Source organism: Mus caroli, chromosome 18, assembly GCF_900094665.2.
Source record: "Mus caroli chromosome 18, CAROLI_EIJ_v1.1, whole genome shotgun sequence".
Taxonomy (NCBI): Eukaryota; Metazoa; Chordata; class Mammalia; order Rodentia; family Muridae; genus Mus; species Mus caroli.
Window position 1 is genome coordinate 46,825,313 of NC_034587.1, and position 14,389 is coordinate 46,839,701.

Consider the following 14,389-nt stretch of genomic DNA (forward strand, 5'->3'; position numbering starts at 1 on the left):
ATAGAGTTTTCTCCTCCTTTCCTGTACTTGCATCTTCAGTGCATTAACAGTAATTCCTACTCTCAGTGGATGGACTTTGAGTAACAAAAAAAAAAAAAAAAGAAAGCAATTGATGAATGGTTACAGCCTATAGAGAATCAGGAGATTGATCACAGCTCACACAGATACTGGTTATCCTTGTTTTAGAAATGTCCTAACTGCACAGGAAGGGAGTTGAATTTTATTTGGAATTCATAAATCAATCACCAGCCTCCGTTTTCATTTTGTCCTTCATATCTTTCAGATTTGGAGTCTTTCGACCTTTAGTCTTCTCCATACTTTTATCAGTGAACATGCTCGGCAGTCTATTTTTAGAAATATTGGAACTGGAGTCATGCAAATTGAGACAGGACCAGCAAATCACATTTTCTCTTGTGGAGCTGATGGAACAATGAAAATGAGGATACTGCCGGATCAGTTTAGCCCTTTAAACGAGGTGTTGAAAAATGATGTGAAATTTATGCTGTAACATTTTCACAAGAGGGTATATGACTTATTACCTGTTTTGTAGAAGTAGCGAGCAGGTGCAGTGCACAATAATCACCTGCACCATGGAGGAACTCATGCTTTCTTGTTTTCCTGTTTATTTTATGGAGCTTTGCCCTCGATGCACTGATGCCTTAAGAGATAACAGGTCATTCAGCGTTAGAGCCTATTGCCTAACATAGAGTGTATGAATAATGCTGTATTCATACTTATTCAGAGTATATTTTAGTAAACATGCCATCGTGTTAAAGGGACTTTGTTTTCTCATTGTTATGAACTCTGCAAGCACTGCTGCATGAAGTCCACAGACAGTAAAACCCTTAAGAGAGGTGCCGACCAAGAGAACACTCACCACTGAACTCACCCCCTTCTCACTTCTCCGTCACACAGACAGCTCTAATCCTTTTCCTGTTAATAATGAGAACTTTATATAGATACAGATAAGACATTGGCACTAAAACTGCTATTGGGACTTCAGTGATAAGAGAATCCAAGAGTTTATTCATTTTTCTCTTTCCCTTCTATAACCCAGATGTGTGTATGTAAATGTATTTATGTGTATGTATGTATATATGTGTGCATATATGTGTATATATATATATATCTTATACATCTTACTTGATATTGTATATACAGAAACAGAAGCTACAAGTCTTTTCATGTATTTTGTGCCATAACACCTACTGCCGCAGTATAAAACTCTGGTTTTTTTTAAGTTTTTAAATTATTTTAACCTTAATGTCACTTTTAAGAAGCTTTAAAATTATTATTATTTTAAAGATACTGAATCAAATAAGTCTCAGTAGGCAATAAAGATGTTGTGTGGCACACAAGGCATTTATATTATAAATTTGTCAGCCGTTTTCATGATCAGACATTTTAGTTAAATTTTGTTTTATTTCTTTTAAGATGAATTTAGTCTAAAAATTCTAAAAATGTTATAGCAGTGTTTTTAGAATCAAATGTGAAAACAGTCAAATTAAGTATAGTATTTACAAATGTACAATGCCCTGCAGATCTACATTGATAGGAAATAAATGTTATATTTTATTATTTTTGCCAAAATATTATTTTATTATAAAATTTGACCAAAATATTTAAAATTTACAATGCCTCTATCTTAAATATGCTAACCCTATTTCTGTCTGTTTTGTGCTATATCTTTTCTGATTCAGAATTATAAAAAAACTTGAAAAAAAATACTTGATTTTTAGCCAATGAGACTGGCCGTAGAATAAGTGTTTAAGGGACAGTTACATACTATTTAGCTCAAATCTATTTTTAGTTAGAACCAGAAATGGCCATTTTTATGTAATGAAATATGGAAAACTATTAGGAATTGAAGAGTCAAAGCAAAGAAATGAAGGGCTGGTAAATGAATTTTGTAATATCCTCAGGATACTTTTATTATAAAAGTGTATTGTTAAAGGTTTTGTAATTGTATTTCATATTTTAAATATAGTGAGCAAGTTACAGTGAAAACACTGTGATTATAGAGAGTTTATATGCACAGAATAAACTGTACCTGTAAATTGTGCAATAGCAATATATGACTATTTGCCATGGAGGAATCTGTGACAACATTACAAACAATATTTTCTTTGATGTAGCTAAGTTATTTTTTAGTAATCTCTTCACAAATCAAGATTCAAAAGGCTTTAAACACTTTCCATAAGAAAGAAAATTTACTATTGTGTTTATTAAAATCAAAAGGCTTCAGGGATGAACTATTGAGCATTTTAATTGAAAGTTTATATGAATAACAACATTATGTAAGTCCATATGTATTTACATCCAGAGTCATATTTTAAATAAACAATCATGCAGTGATTTTTTTTCGCATGCTTTTGTGTTAAGAAATACTTCTGCCAGTTTAGTTGATTTTAATTATGTGACTTTTAAATTCAGAATTTCTATATGTGATGATTGAAGAGATAATTTAATTTCCTCAAATACCTTCTTGTTCTTTTCTGCAATATTTTTTACTTACTGGGTACTCATTAAATAATTGAAATGTGTATAGAAAATAATACAAATACACTTAAATTTTCATTATTCACACAAATGAAATGGTCACATCACAATTAACTTCCATGCTCTGTTTTGATAGAGTAGCTCTGTTACAGAGATTTATAACACGGCAGGTCTCATGTTCTAAAATCCTGGATTTCTCTTACCACTGTGAAACACTGCTTACTTGATTTTCCTTTGGTCCCACTGTTTGCTTTTAGATAAGGTAGAACATTTGCTGTTGTGCTTACAGAACTTTAAAGGGACTGGGTATAAGCTAAGTCAGCAGTTAACCCTTACAGACATTCTTTAGTTAAAAATGAGGTTTGCTTGTTTTTTAAAACAGTAAAAATGTTCAAGTGGATCTCATTGACTGAAACAATATAATTAGACATTTCAGGAAATGCTTATACAGCCTGAAAGTGGCAATGGTATGATTAAAAGGCTAGAAACCTAGGCAAACATACGTTACTAAACAAGAAATTTAAATATCTTATGAGAAAGAACCACAGCCAGTTAAAAATCAAGTCAACTACAAGAAATATTTGTGGAGAGGTGTGTTAGTAACTCTGTATATGGTATAACTTTTATGTTATTAGAGAAAGTCAAACTGAATAACAGAGCAGCACATTAAGAGTTAATAAAATATAAAATGGCCTTACTAGTAGTTGGTGTAATCTCACAAGAAAAAAATTATGAATAGACATAACATTTTATTGTGCTTTGAAGATAATATGAATGTTTTACAAATTTAAGGTTTGTCTCAACTGCGCATGACTATCAACACCATTTTTAAATGGTGCATAGTTGCTTCATAGCTGTCACATTATAGTAATTCTTACTATATTTCAAACTATAATTATCACTGTATTGGTTTGATCACATTATTTTGGGATATCCTGACCTATACACATAGAACACTGCAAACTTACTCACATAAATGCATTTTGACTGCTCCATGACTCTTTGTTCCCCAGTCTTTCTTTGTCTCTTTAGACTTTCCTATCCACTGAGATGCAATATTAAAATCAGAACAATTAACTACCTACCATACAGTGGCTCTTAAGTGTTAAAGTGAAAGAGTCTTTTGGCTTTAAATTTTGAAAAGTGTGTGAAAAGAAGTAAATACCCAAAACTGATGACCTACCTGGATTTGATCCCCAGAACCCACAAATAAATCAAGTTGTCTTCTGACCTGTGAGTGCACACATGCACACTTATACATGCATACACTTTGTTTTTCTCTTTTTAAGGGGGTAGAGAAAAGAACTAAGCTAAAGAGAGGCAACTTGCCAAACAGCTTTATTGCTGATATGGGACAAAGCAGATATAACATTCCCTTAATCCAGATTAAGACCATGACTATTCAATCTATCAAGGCTCAGAGAGGAGTGAAAGCTGCAGAAGGGTTTGAAGCTAGCAGAGATTGATTCATGAGACTTAAGGAGAGCAATCATCTCTACAGCGTGAAAGTACAAGGTGGCAGTACTGTCAAAGAAGCTGCAGCAAGCTTTCAGAAAGGTGCTGTGAAGGTGTATGAAGATTTTGTAGATGAAACAACCTTATCTAGGAGAAAAAGATACAATCTGGGATTATTAGAGCCAAAAAGGGTAAGGCAGTGTCTGCCAGGCTGAAAAGAATGGAAGTACTTAGGCTCTTCCAAATTACACTAACTCCTGTGCTGCTGTATAAATAAAACAAGAAAATCTGGCAACTTTATATCTATTTACAGCATAGTTTATTGACTATTTTGTGTTCACTGTTGAAATTTACTGGCCATAATAAGATTCCTTTGCAAACATTGTTCATTGGCAATATCCTTCGTTACCTTGGAGTTCTGATAGGGTTGCACACTGGGGTAGTGACTATAATGAGAAACTCAAGGAGTAATTTTGACTTTAAGTATTTTTTGGTTTTTCGAGACAGGGTTTCTCTGTATAGCCCTGGCTGTCCTGGAACTCACTTTGTAGACCAGGCTGGCCTTGAACTCAGAAATCTGCCTGCCTCTGCCTCCCGAGTGTAAAGGCGTGCGCCACCACGCCCAGCTTGACTTTAAGTCTTAAGGGATACATTTTCTAACACTTTCTGTGCCATCGATGATGAATCTTGTAGAGGATTTGACTTTGTAGATCCTATGAAGAATAGTCACGTTTCTTAGGAGGATGTCAGAGTGGAGTTTGGGAGAAGTTGGTTCCAAGTCCTATGGTAACTGATTTCAAGTGGTCCAGGACTTGAATAGATGAGGTGACTGTATATTTGGTGAAATAGCTAAAGAACTAAAATTAGAATTGGAGCCTAAATGTTAGTCATTGTGACTTGGTTTTTCTAATCTAAGAGCATGGGAGGCCAAGGGAAGAGAATTGTCACAAATTCAAGACCAGTCTGGTCTACAGAGGGAGACTGTCCCCCCAAAATAAAGTGACTAGTGTGCTTCACTTAACACTGGAGCCACTCTGTCTAGATGAGCAGCAACATCTTGAGACAGAAGCTACACCTACTAAAGATACTGTGAGCATTGGTGAAATGACAAGGATTTACATTATTACAGAAACTAGCTGGTAAAGCAAAATTCTAGGAAATGGACTATCGAGGATAAGATTCTGTCAAACACAATTCATGCTTTATAGAAATGTTTTGTGAGAGGAAAAATTAACTTACATGTTTCTTTCTTAATACATTCCCACAGCTGTCCCACCTTTAGCCACCAGCACCAGCAAGGCCCTAGCATTTTTTAAACATAACATTTTAAAGAATGCGGTGTTTGGTTGGGGGTTAGGGTTGATTTTGTGGTTTCCTTCTTTGAGGAGGTTACAGTTTTATTATAAAATAATTATAAAGTTTTTCATTAAAGTTTGATCATATGCTGTCCTGTCCCCTAAAGCCTCCCAAATTCTACTCTCCGAATTCACATTTCTCTCACCAAAAAAAAAAAGCCAAACAAAAATTAATAAAGCAAAACAAGACAGAAAGCAGCAAACCATAACAGAAACATGGAGTCTTATTTTGTGTTGGTTAACTACCGAGCATGTGCCCTGACCTGGTTTGTGGTTGATAGACCCAGTCTCACTCCTTTGGGTAAAACTAATTTTCTCTCTCTCAGCAGATACTAACTGCAAATAGCTTTTTGGCTAGGGGATAACTAATACCTAAGGCCTTTTGAAGAGTCATATGGAAATTATTGTAGATGTTTTCTAAAACATATACATAATATGGAAGGAATTTACATAAGCCACTATACACTTAGGGAGACGTGTCTTAGACATCATGCTACCAAGCAAAGCCTCCAGTGCCAGGAATAGGTTATATTTTGTTGAGTTGTTAGCCAAAGGGTCCTATAGATGCCCCAACATTATAGACCATTGCCAATACTATTGGTTACCTTCTACTACATGACAGTAAACTCCTATTAATGAAAATATTACTTATGTCATTGAACATGGAAGCAACTAGAAGCTCTACCTCCAATGACACTAGTGCTACATTCATAGTGCTGGAAGGCACTATACACCAGAAGAGCAAAGCAATCATGAGTCTCACCCAGCTCTGAACCTGTAGCCCACAACAGCAACTGCCTACAAGATACACTGCTGCAATGCGCTTCTTTGCCTTGTGTTGTTTTGGTTTGATTTGGTTTAGTTCTGCTTGATTTTTGAGACAGAGTCTTACTCTGTAGCCCAGGTTTGTCATTGAACTCATGGCCATCTTCTTTCTGCTTTCCTCAACTGGGATTATAGGTATGAGCTGCTTAGCATGCCTGGTAGAGTATGTATTCTGTAGATCTATGCTGTCATAATAAACTGGCATGAACATGACTTTGATGCCCTGGAAAGCCAAGTTTCCACAGGCTTGCTCTGTTGTAGTCTAATGCAAGTCTCACATCTCTTGAGAATGCCTTTAGTACCAGTTTTCATCAGATTGGTATAGTCAAGGTAAAGACAAGGCAAGAACGTGGGTGCACTCAAATGTTTCTAGCAAACCTACTCTGTTGATTAAATAGAATACCCGGAGCTTTAAGTGAATAACCTATTGGGAAATTACACTAATAAAATAAGAGCACTCATGCATGAAATATATGCAGATGTTTGTTGAAACTTATATTTGAATAAGTTGTTGTATATTCATTCCTGTTCTGGAATATTGTCTAAGAATAATAAAAATGCTTAATTTGTCTCGGTTGACCTGAAAAGCAGGTGAAAGAGACAGATGGCAGCACAGTGTGAATAGTGCAGTTTGCCATATTGGAGATGGTTAATGCTGTATTATGTATAGATGGATGGAAGGAAGGATGTATGTATGTGTGCTAGAGGAATAGAAAACTTAGAACGTGAAGGAAGGAAGAAATTCACATTTCCAGTTCCTTGAATCCTTCTCACACAAAGTAGTATCAAAGATGTTTTTGGAGTGTGTTAGTGAAAGGAAAGCTGGTTTTGTATTCCAGAGGTGTAGTGCCTGCTGAGGCGCTGTGCTGAATGGAGGTCTTGGGTCAGGAATACTTTTTGAGTTGATGACATTGTTGCTGCTTGGCTTAAAGCTGGAAGGATGAAATAGTGCCCTTGTGAAAACTATAAAAAGTTGAGCATAGATTGTGTACAGGTGTGTTAGTCATTTGAAGATGTCTGTAGACTTTCTGACCATTATTTCCAGCATGTAATCTCTTTTCTAAGCTTGTCAAGATGTCCTTTGCTCTTCGGCTGGGTTTTCTCCCATGCACAGGGAGCCAGGGCTGAGCTGAACAACAAATTGTTTGACTGGAGTCTTTGAAGTACTTCTTTAAAGTTTCCCACTACACATACAGACAAATGAAGAAGTCATTGATAAAACAGCACCTTTCTTTAAAAAGCAAAAAAATGGTTTGCATCTATCCCCATTATACAGCTATAACCTGCTTAATGGAACTCAGCAGATACATTGCATTGGCGATGCATATTTAAACACCTTCTGGGGAGCTGGGCGTGGTGGCACACGCCTTTAATTCCAGCATTCGGGAGGCAGAGGCAGGCGGATTTCTGAGTTCGAAGCCGGCCTGGTCTACAAAGTGAGTTCCAGGACAGCCAGGGCTACACAGAGAAACCCTGTCTCGAAAAACCCAAAAAAAAAAGAGTGGTGGCTAGGCATGGAATACCTATGCTGATAAAATATGAAGTTAAAAGATCTCAAGGCGAAGGGAAGATTAATGTAATTATATTTTAATCTATAAAAATTTAATAAAACATGATTGAAACAGATCTTGGCAAGCAGCTGACAAAATAATTGTTGTAATTTTCCTCCATGAAACTAAAGAAATCAGAATCAAAATTTTAAAGAAGGCACATATTTTCCTCCGTAGAGGCATTTTTATTACTTTTATTGCTATGCTTGCTTGTTATCTAATAGTTTACATTAGCTTAAGATCTCCTGGTGGCATTGATTGGTATGAATATGAATGCTCAAAATAAATCTACATACCAAAATACTGCCTCCCCTTGTAGCTATAGGTTCTGTTGCTAAAATAGAAATATTTCCAAATTGCAGAAAATAGTTTATATTGGCAACGACTTTATGCTTATTGAAGGTCAGGGTTCTGGATACAAAGCTAGGAACTGCAAGTCCAGCAAGTAGAACCTGACTGAACAAGACAGTGTTTTGAAATAGCGTTGGATGATACCTGGTATGCATATACATACGATGTGCTGGGTAGGAAATAAGTGCAAAAAAAATCAGGTTAAGAGAAAATTGAATAGAAACAGATTTGGAAGTGAAAAATATTCTGAAAATTAAGGGTAAGAGTTTTTAAACAGCTGGGGTTTTTTTTCCCCTTTTATTGAAAGTAGGGTTGTTTTTCACACAATGTGTCCTGCTTAGTTTCCCCTCTCTCTGCTTTTCATAGTTCCTCCCACCTCCTATCTGATCCACCCTTTCTGTCTCCTGTAGAAAACACAGGATTCTAAGCGATTATGGGATAATATAAAATTTAAGAACGAACACATTGGAATTGGACAAAACAGAGAGAAGGCAAAGAGCTCAAGAAAAGGCACAAGAACAGGCTCACTTGTTCACACATTTGGGAATTCAATAAAAACAAACTGGTAACTATAATATATGTGCAAAGGATCGATAGGATAAAAAGAAAAATACGTATTATATATAAAAATAACCTTTAAAATGGAAATCTCTCCCAGCACTCAGGAGGCAGAAGCAGGCGGATTTCTGAGTTCGAGGCCAGCCTGGTGTACAAAGTGAGTTCCAGAACAGCCAGGGCTACACAGAGAAACCCTGTCTCAAAAAAAAAAAAAAAAAAAAAAAAAAAATGGAAATCTCTGACATGATGGGACAATGAACCTCCAAAGATGCCCTTAGGTTCATCCCATCTTGTCCATCTACTGGAGCTTCCTCAATGAGGCTCCTGTGGAGAAAATGCATTTCATTTGCAAGTGGTTATCAAGTAAAAGCTTCTGGGCTGCGGGGGTTGGGGGGGGAATATGCTGCTTCTCCTTTCAGCTCTAGGACCCCATTTACTATAGACCTGTACAAGCCCTTTGCATGCTGCTTCTGTCTCTATAAGTGTATATGTTGATTTAGAGTGCCTTTAAATCCTCTAGCCCCTCCACTCCATACACTCTTTCTGCCTAAGGAATCTTTCTCTACATTTCCAAACCTAGGCTTATTATCCATCATGCCATTCCACCCAGAATGTGGGTTTAGGAGACTGAATTAAGCAACTCACTCTAGACCAGTCTTCTTTATACTGTGGATAATTAGTAATCCACAGTATTGAAAGATTGCTTTTAAATCGTATTCTTCCACAAGGGGGCACTGGGCCATCAGCTGAGGAGACTGGGGAGCCCTAGGAGTGAGGTCTTCCGAGAGCTATTTATAAGAGGTAAATATTGCACAATTCTTCTGCCACACTAAGAACCATTTTCAAAGTGGTTAGATACTTCTGTGGTATTCTAGTAGTAATGTGAAGGCTTCTTTCTTTTTTTTTTTTTAAGATTTATTTATTTATTACATGTAAGTACACTGTAGCTGTCTTCAGACACACCAGAAGAGGGCATCAGATCTCATTACGGGTGGTTGTGAGCCACCATGTGGTTGCTGGGATTTGAACTTCAGACCTTCGGAAGAGCACTGAAGGCTTATTTCTGAACTTCCAAATAAGATAGTGGGCTGCAGGTTACATCTGTGAGAGCCTGGTACTGGAAAAAGCTGCTCAGCAAGAAAATCCCACCCCACTCCCAAAAAATCAGGGGACACAACACAAAGCAAAAAGTGTAACGCAGAAACACAGAAAAATGGAAAGACACAGCAATGCAACTCCGTCTTCCTGTCTTGCTCCCCATGACTTGGTTGGTTGGTTGGTTGGTTGGTTTCTGTTTCGAGACAGGGTTTCTCTGTATAGCCCTGGCTGTCCTGGAACTCACTTTGTAGACCAGGCTGTCCTCGAACTCAGAAATCCACCTGCCTCTGCCTCCTGAGCGCTGGGATTAAAGGCGTGCACCACCATGCCTGGCTTCCCATGACTTGTTTGACCTATTTTTTTTTTTTTTTAATAGAACCCAGGCTCACCATCCACAATGGGCTGGGCCTTCCTTTAAAAGTGGCCTATAACTCTGGCTGCAGGCTGATATTATGGGGGCATTTTCTTAGCTGAGGCTCCTTCTTCTCAGAAGCTTGTTTCAGGAAAGTAGCCAGCACCACTGACCCCTTGTCTACCTGACCCACAAATACCTCACTGTTATACCACCACCTTTCCTTCTCCAAGATCACACATTAATATTCACATTACAAAATATAACTTTTTTAAAGATTTATTTATTATTATACATAAGTATACTGTAGCTGACTTCAGACACACCAGAAGAGGGCATCAGATCTCATTATGGGTGGTTGTGAGCCACCATATGATTGCTGGGATTTGAACTCAAGACCTTCCGAAGAGCAGTCAGTGCTCTTACCCGCTGAGCCATCTCACCAGCCCAAAGTAAAACATTTTACAAACTTAAAACGTCCCAATTTTTACAAATTCAAACATTAAAATTTATTTTCTAATAGTTCAACTAAATTTTAGTCTTAACTAAAATTTCTCTTAAAAACTCAATCTCTCAACTTTGGGCTCCTGTAAAGTCAAAAAAGAAATCAAATGCTTTCTTCAAGAGGGAAGAACCAGGGCACAGTCACGAATCAAAGCAAAAACAAACCCCAAAAGTATAAATAAGTGGAATTCACTCTGGATCTTTTGTGTTCCTCCAAGTGACATAGCTCACTTCTCTGGCTCTGCCTTCAACACACAGCTTGTCTTATATGCTCCAGCTGTTTCCACTCCACTGCTGTTGCTGTTCTTGGTGGTCATTCCAAGGTACTTACATCTTTAAAATGCTGGAGTCGTCTGCTGCAACTAGACTACACTTTCACTAATAACCTTACAGAGCACCTCTTCATGGTGCCAAGCCTCAACTTCTCTGCATAACCTGTTCAATCCTGGCACTTCAATTGCCAGTGTGGTTGAATCTCCAACAATGGCCTCTCTTAGCCTTTCACAAGGCCAAGCCCCATCAGCTCTCCATGACACCTTCATTGTAGCCACCAGTGGCCACAGGTTCCTGGGTTCCGGAAAGGAAAGCTGGGGATGGATTGGAAGAACTGCAAAAGGAAAGCTGCGGATGGATTGGAAGAACTGCAAGAGAAATAATGAGCCAAGACAAAGTTCTCTGATCAAGGCTCAATGTTTAATTCTAGGGTCTGAATTTAAAGGCGGGGGGGGGGGGGGCTGCCCCCACTTTGCCAGGATCGCTTTGCCAGGATCTTGTCGAAGACAAGCTCAGCTGCTCAGCAGCTATTGGCTTCTTGCAGGAAGCTGCAGATGTGGCAGGACAATAGACTTCACCTAGGTCACAAGACACTACATGGGCTAGCCGACTGTGGCAGACAAGGTCTGATTCAGCCCGCTGAAGGCTGGGAGGAGGGCACTTCATGCCTTTAAACGAGTACTATCTGAGTGACTTTTATACTACCAAATTCAGCTGCCAGTATAATGTACCTCTGTACGTTAACTGCCAGTGTAACCGTGGATACCTCTGGAACACAGCTTATATGTGTTCTCAGGAGACACTTCTAGGAGATTTCACCTCAATAATACTGGTATCTTCTTTTTTTTTTTTTTTTTCTCTGTGTAGCCTTGGCTGTCCTGGAACTCACTCTGTAGACCAGGCTGGCCTCGAACTCTTCTTAATCACTGTTAAATTCTCAGTTCCAGCTGACTGGCATCAAGTATTCCAGCAAAAGAAAGGTATCTTGTTAATCATAACTGATTCTTCAGCTCCAGCCAATCAGAACAAAAGAATCTTAATTCAAAAACAACAAAGGCCCCATCGGAGACTTTAAACTTCACAATGTTCCATCTTCTGCATTGCCTTCAACATTCTTAAATTACAAGCTTCTACAGAACATCTTACCAAGCACTCAATGACTTTTCTTACACAAAGTTCCAAAGTCCTTCCATAATCTTCCACAAAACAACACTCATGGTTAGGTCTATCACAGCAATACCTAACTTCTAGTACCAACTTGTTTTAGGTAGGCTATCATTTGCTGCAATGAAATATAAGCAAAAATCAAGGAAGAAAGGGTTCATTTGGTTACACTTCAATATCATTTTCCACCATCAATGGAAGATATAGCAGGAATTTAGAAGCAGGAGCTAATGCAGAGGCCATGGAGGGGTGCTACATACTGACTTGCTACCATGACTTGCTCAGCCTTCTTTCTTACAGAACCATAGACCATCAGGCCAAGGATGGCCCCACCCATAATGGACTGGGAACCCCCGCTATCAAACACTAATTAAGAAAATGCCCCACAGCCTTGGTCACAGCCTGATCTTAATGGAGTCATTTACTCAACTGAAGCTTCCTTCTCTCAGAAACCTATGTCAAGTTGACATAAAAGTAGCCAGTATACCTTCAGAGGGAGAAGTAATTGGAAAAAATCTATTCACTATCCCTCAAAGCCAGGGAGAGAGATTTGTAGCAATGAATGCTTACCTTTAAAATGTTTGTTTAAGTTCTCAATCTTCTTTTTAATATTTATTTATTTAATGTCTTTAAGAAGTAATCAGAAAAATCTATTCACTATCCCTCAAAGCCATGGAGGGAGATTTTTAGCAATGAATGCTTACTTTTAAAAAGTTTTAAGTTCTCAATCTTTTTTTTTTAATATTTATTTATTTAATGTCTTTAAGTACACTGTTGCTGTCTTTAGGCACACTACAAAAGGGATTCCGATCCCATTACAGATGGTTATGAGCCACCATATAGTTGCTGGGAATTGAACTCAGGACCTCTGGAAGAGCAGTCAGTGCTCTTAACCACTAAGCCATCTCTCCAGCCCTAAGTTCTCACTCTAATATCTCTAAAATGAAAATTAATAAAATGAGAAAAATTTGAAGACATGAGAAAACAGAAATCGGTATAACCGGTTCAGATAAAGTGAATTATTCTAAGAGTTTTTCATTTTGTATCTTGTTTGTATTTTAGCATTTTTATGTTACAAAGGATCATAGGAATGGGCTGGTTGAAGATAAAATCATTTATTACTAGAATCTAAACCCTATTCAGAAGAGATGGCTCAAACAATTGGGAACCCAAAGAGTTGGGAACAGGCCTGCTCTGATTGAGCGAAGATACATACAGGTGGTGTGTTTAGCAGCTAGCCAAGATGTTAAGAAGATTTTTTTTTATCAGTTTCTTTATTTTCTATGAACAAGGAGGGGATATCATATATATTAATGGCAGAAAATTTAAGGGAATGGAAAAAATAGTTAGATGACCTGGTATGATTAAAATCCCTTCTTCCCACTCACTCTGCAGACTCATATCCAGGCTACATGACGGCTTGGCTGCCTTTGAGTGTTAGGATTCTGCTGCATCAAGTTCTATACTTTTTTATTTTTAAGGAGTTCTTATGAAAAACATGGAATGCAAATGTAATTGTTGTCTCAGAGGCTTACTACTGAATAAACTAACCCTTTCTGGTTCTTTCAGAAGTAGTTCCACTCAGCTGTTCTGGCTCAAATTCCTCTCCAAGATGACTAATTCAAACTGGCATCTCTTGTCTTCTTGACTGAATTGCTTTGCTTGGTCTCAAACTAACTCTGGCAATCTGTTCTAATCTTTTTTTTTATTAGATATTTTCTTCATTTACATTTCAAATGCCATTCCTGAAAGTCCCCTATACCCTCCCCCTGCCCTGCTCCCCAGCCCACCCACTCCTGCTTCCTGGCCCTGGCATTCCCCTGTATTGGAGCATATGATCTTCTCAAGACCAAGGGCCTCTCTTCCCATTGATGGCTGACTAGGCCATCCTCAACCTAGACACTATTGCATATGCCAGCAAGATTTAGCTGACAGGACCCTGATATAGCTATCTCTTGAGAGGCTATGCCAGTGCCTGGCAAATACAGAAGTGGATGCTCACAGTCATGCATTGGATAGAACACAGGGCCCCCAATGGAGGAGCTAGAGAAAGTAACCAAGGAGCTAAAGGGGTCTGCAATCCTATAGGTGGATCAACAATATGAACTAACCAGTACCCCACAAACACACACCAGAACTGTGTTCTAATCTTCTAGCTCCTTCTCATTCTCTGGGTCCTTCTGTCTTTACTGACAACCTGTCTCTGTAAAACTCTCCCAGTAAAACTGCCTCCTCTGATCTGCACAGACTGCATAAACCGAACTCACTGAACTGACTCAACTGAATTTAACTTCTCTCTCTCTCTTCTCTCTCTCTCTCTCTCTCTCTCTCTCTCTCTCTCTCTCTCTCTCTCTCTCTCTCCTAAGTAACCTCTTTCCCATCTTGTTTTTGTGAGAGTTGAGCAT

The 14,389-nt window shown here is 38.1% G+C and overlaps 1 protein-coding gene across 4 annotated transcripts in view; it reads left to right on the forward strand.

The window, feature by feature from the left end:
- Positions 1-2,355, forward strand: part of Dmxl1 (Dmx like 1) — a 129,757-nt gene extending 127,402 nt beyond the window's left edge. For all 4 annotated transcript variants that reach the window (XM_029471979.1, XM_029471981.1, XM_021150434.2 and 1 more), the window contains one exon: positions 284-2,355. In XM_029471979.1, the coding sequence (XP_029327839.1) occupies positions 284-508 (225 nt within the window). In that variant the 3' untranslated portion in view covers positions 509-2,355. The remainder of the gene's footprint in view (positions 1-283) is intronic.
- The last annotated feature ends 12,034 nt before the right edge of the window (positions 2,356-14,389 follow it).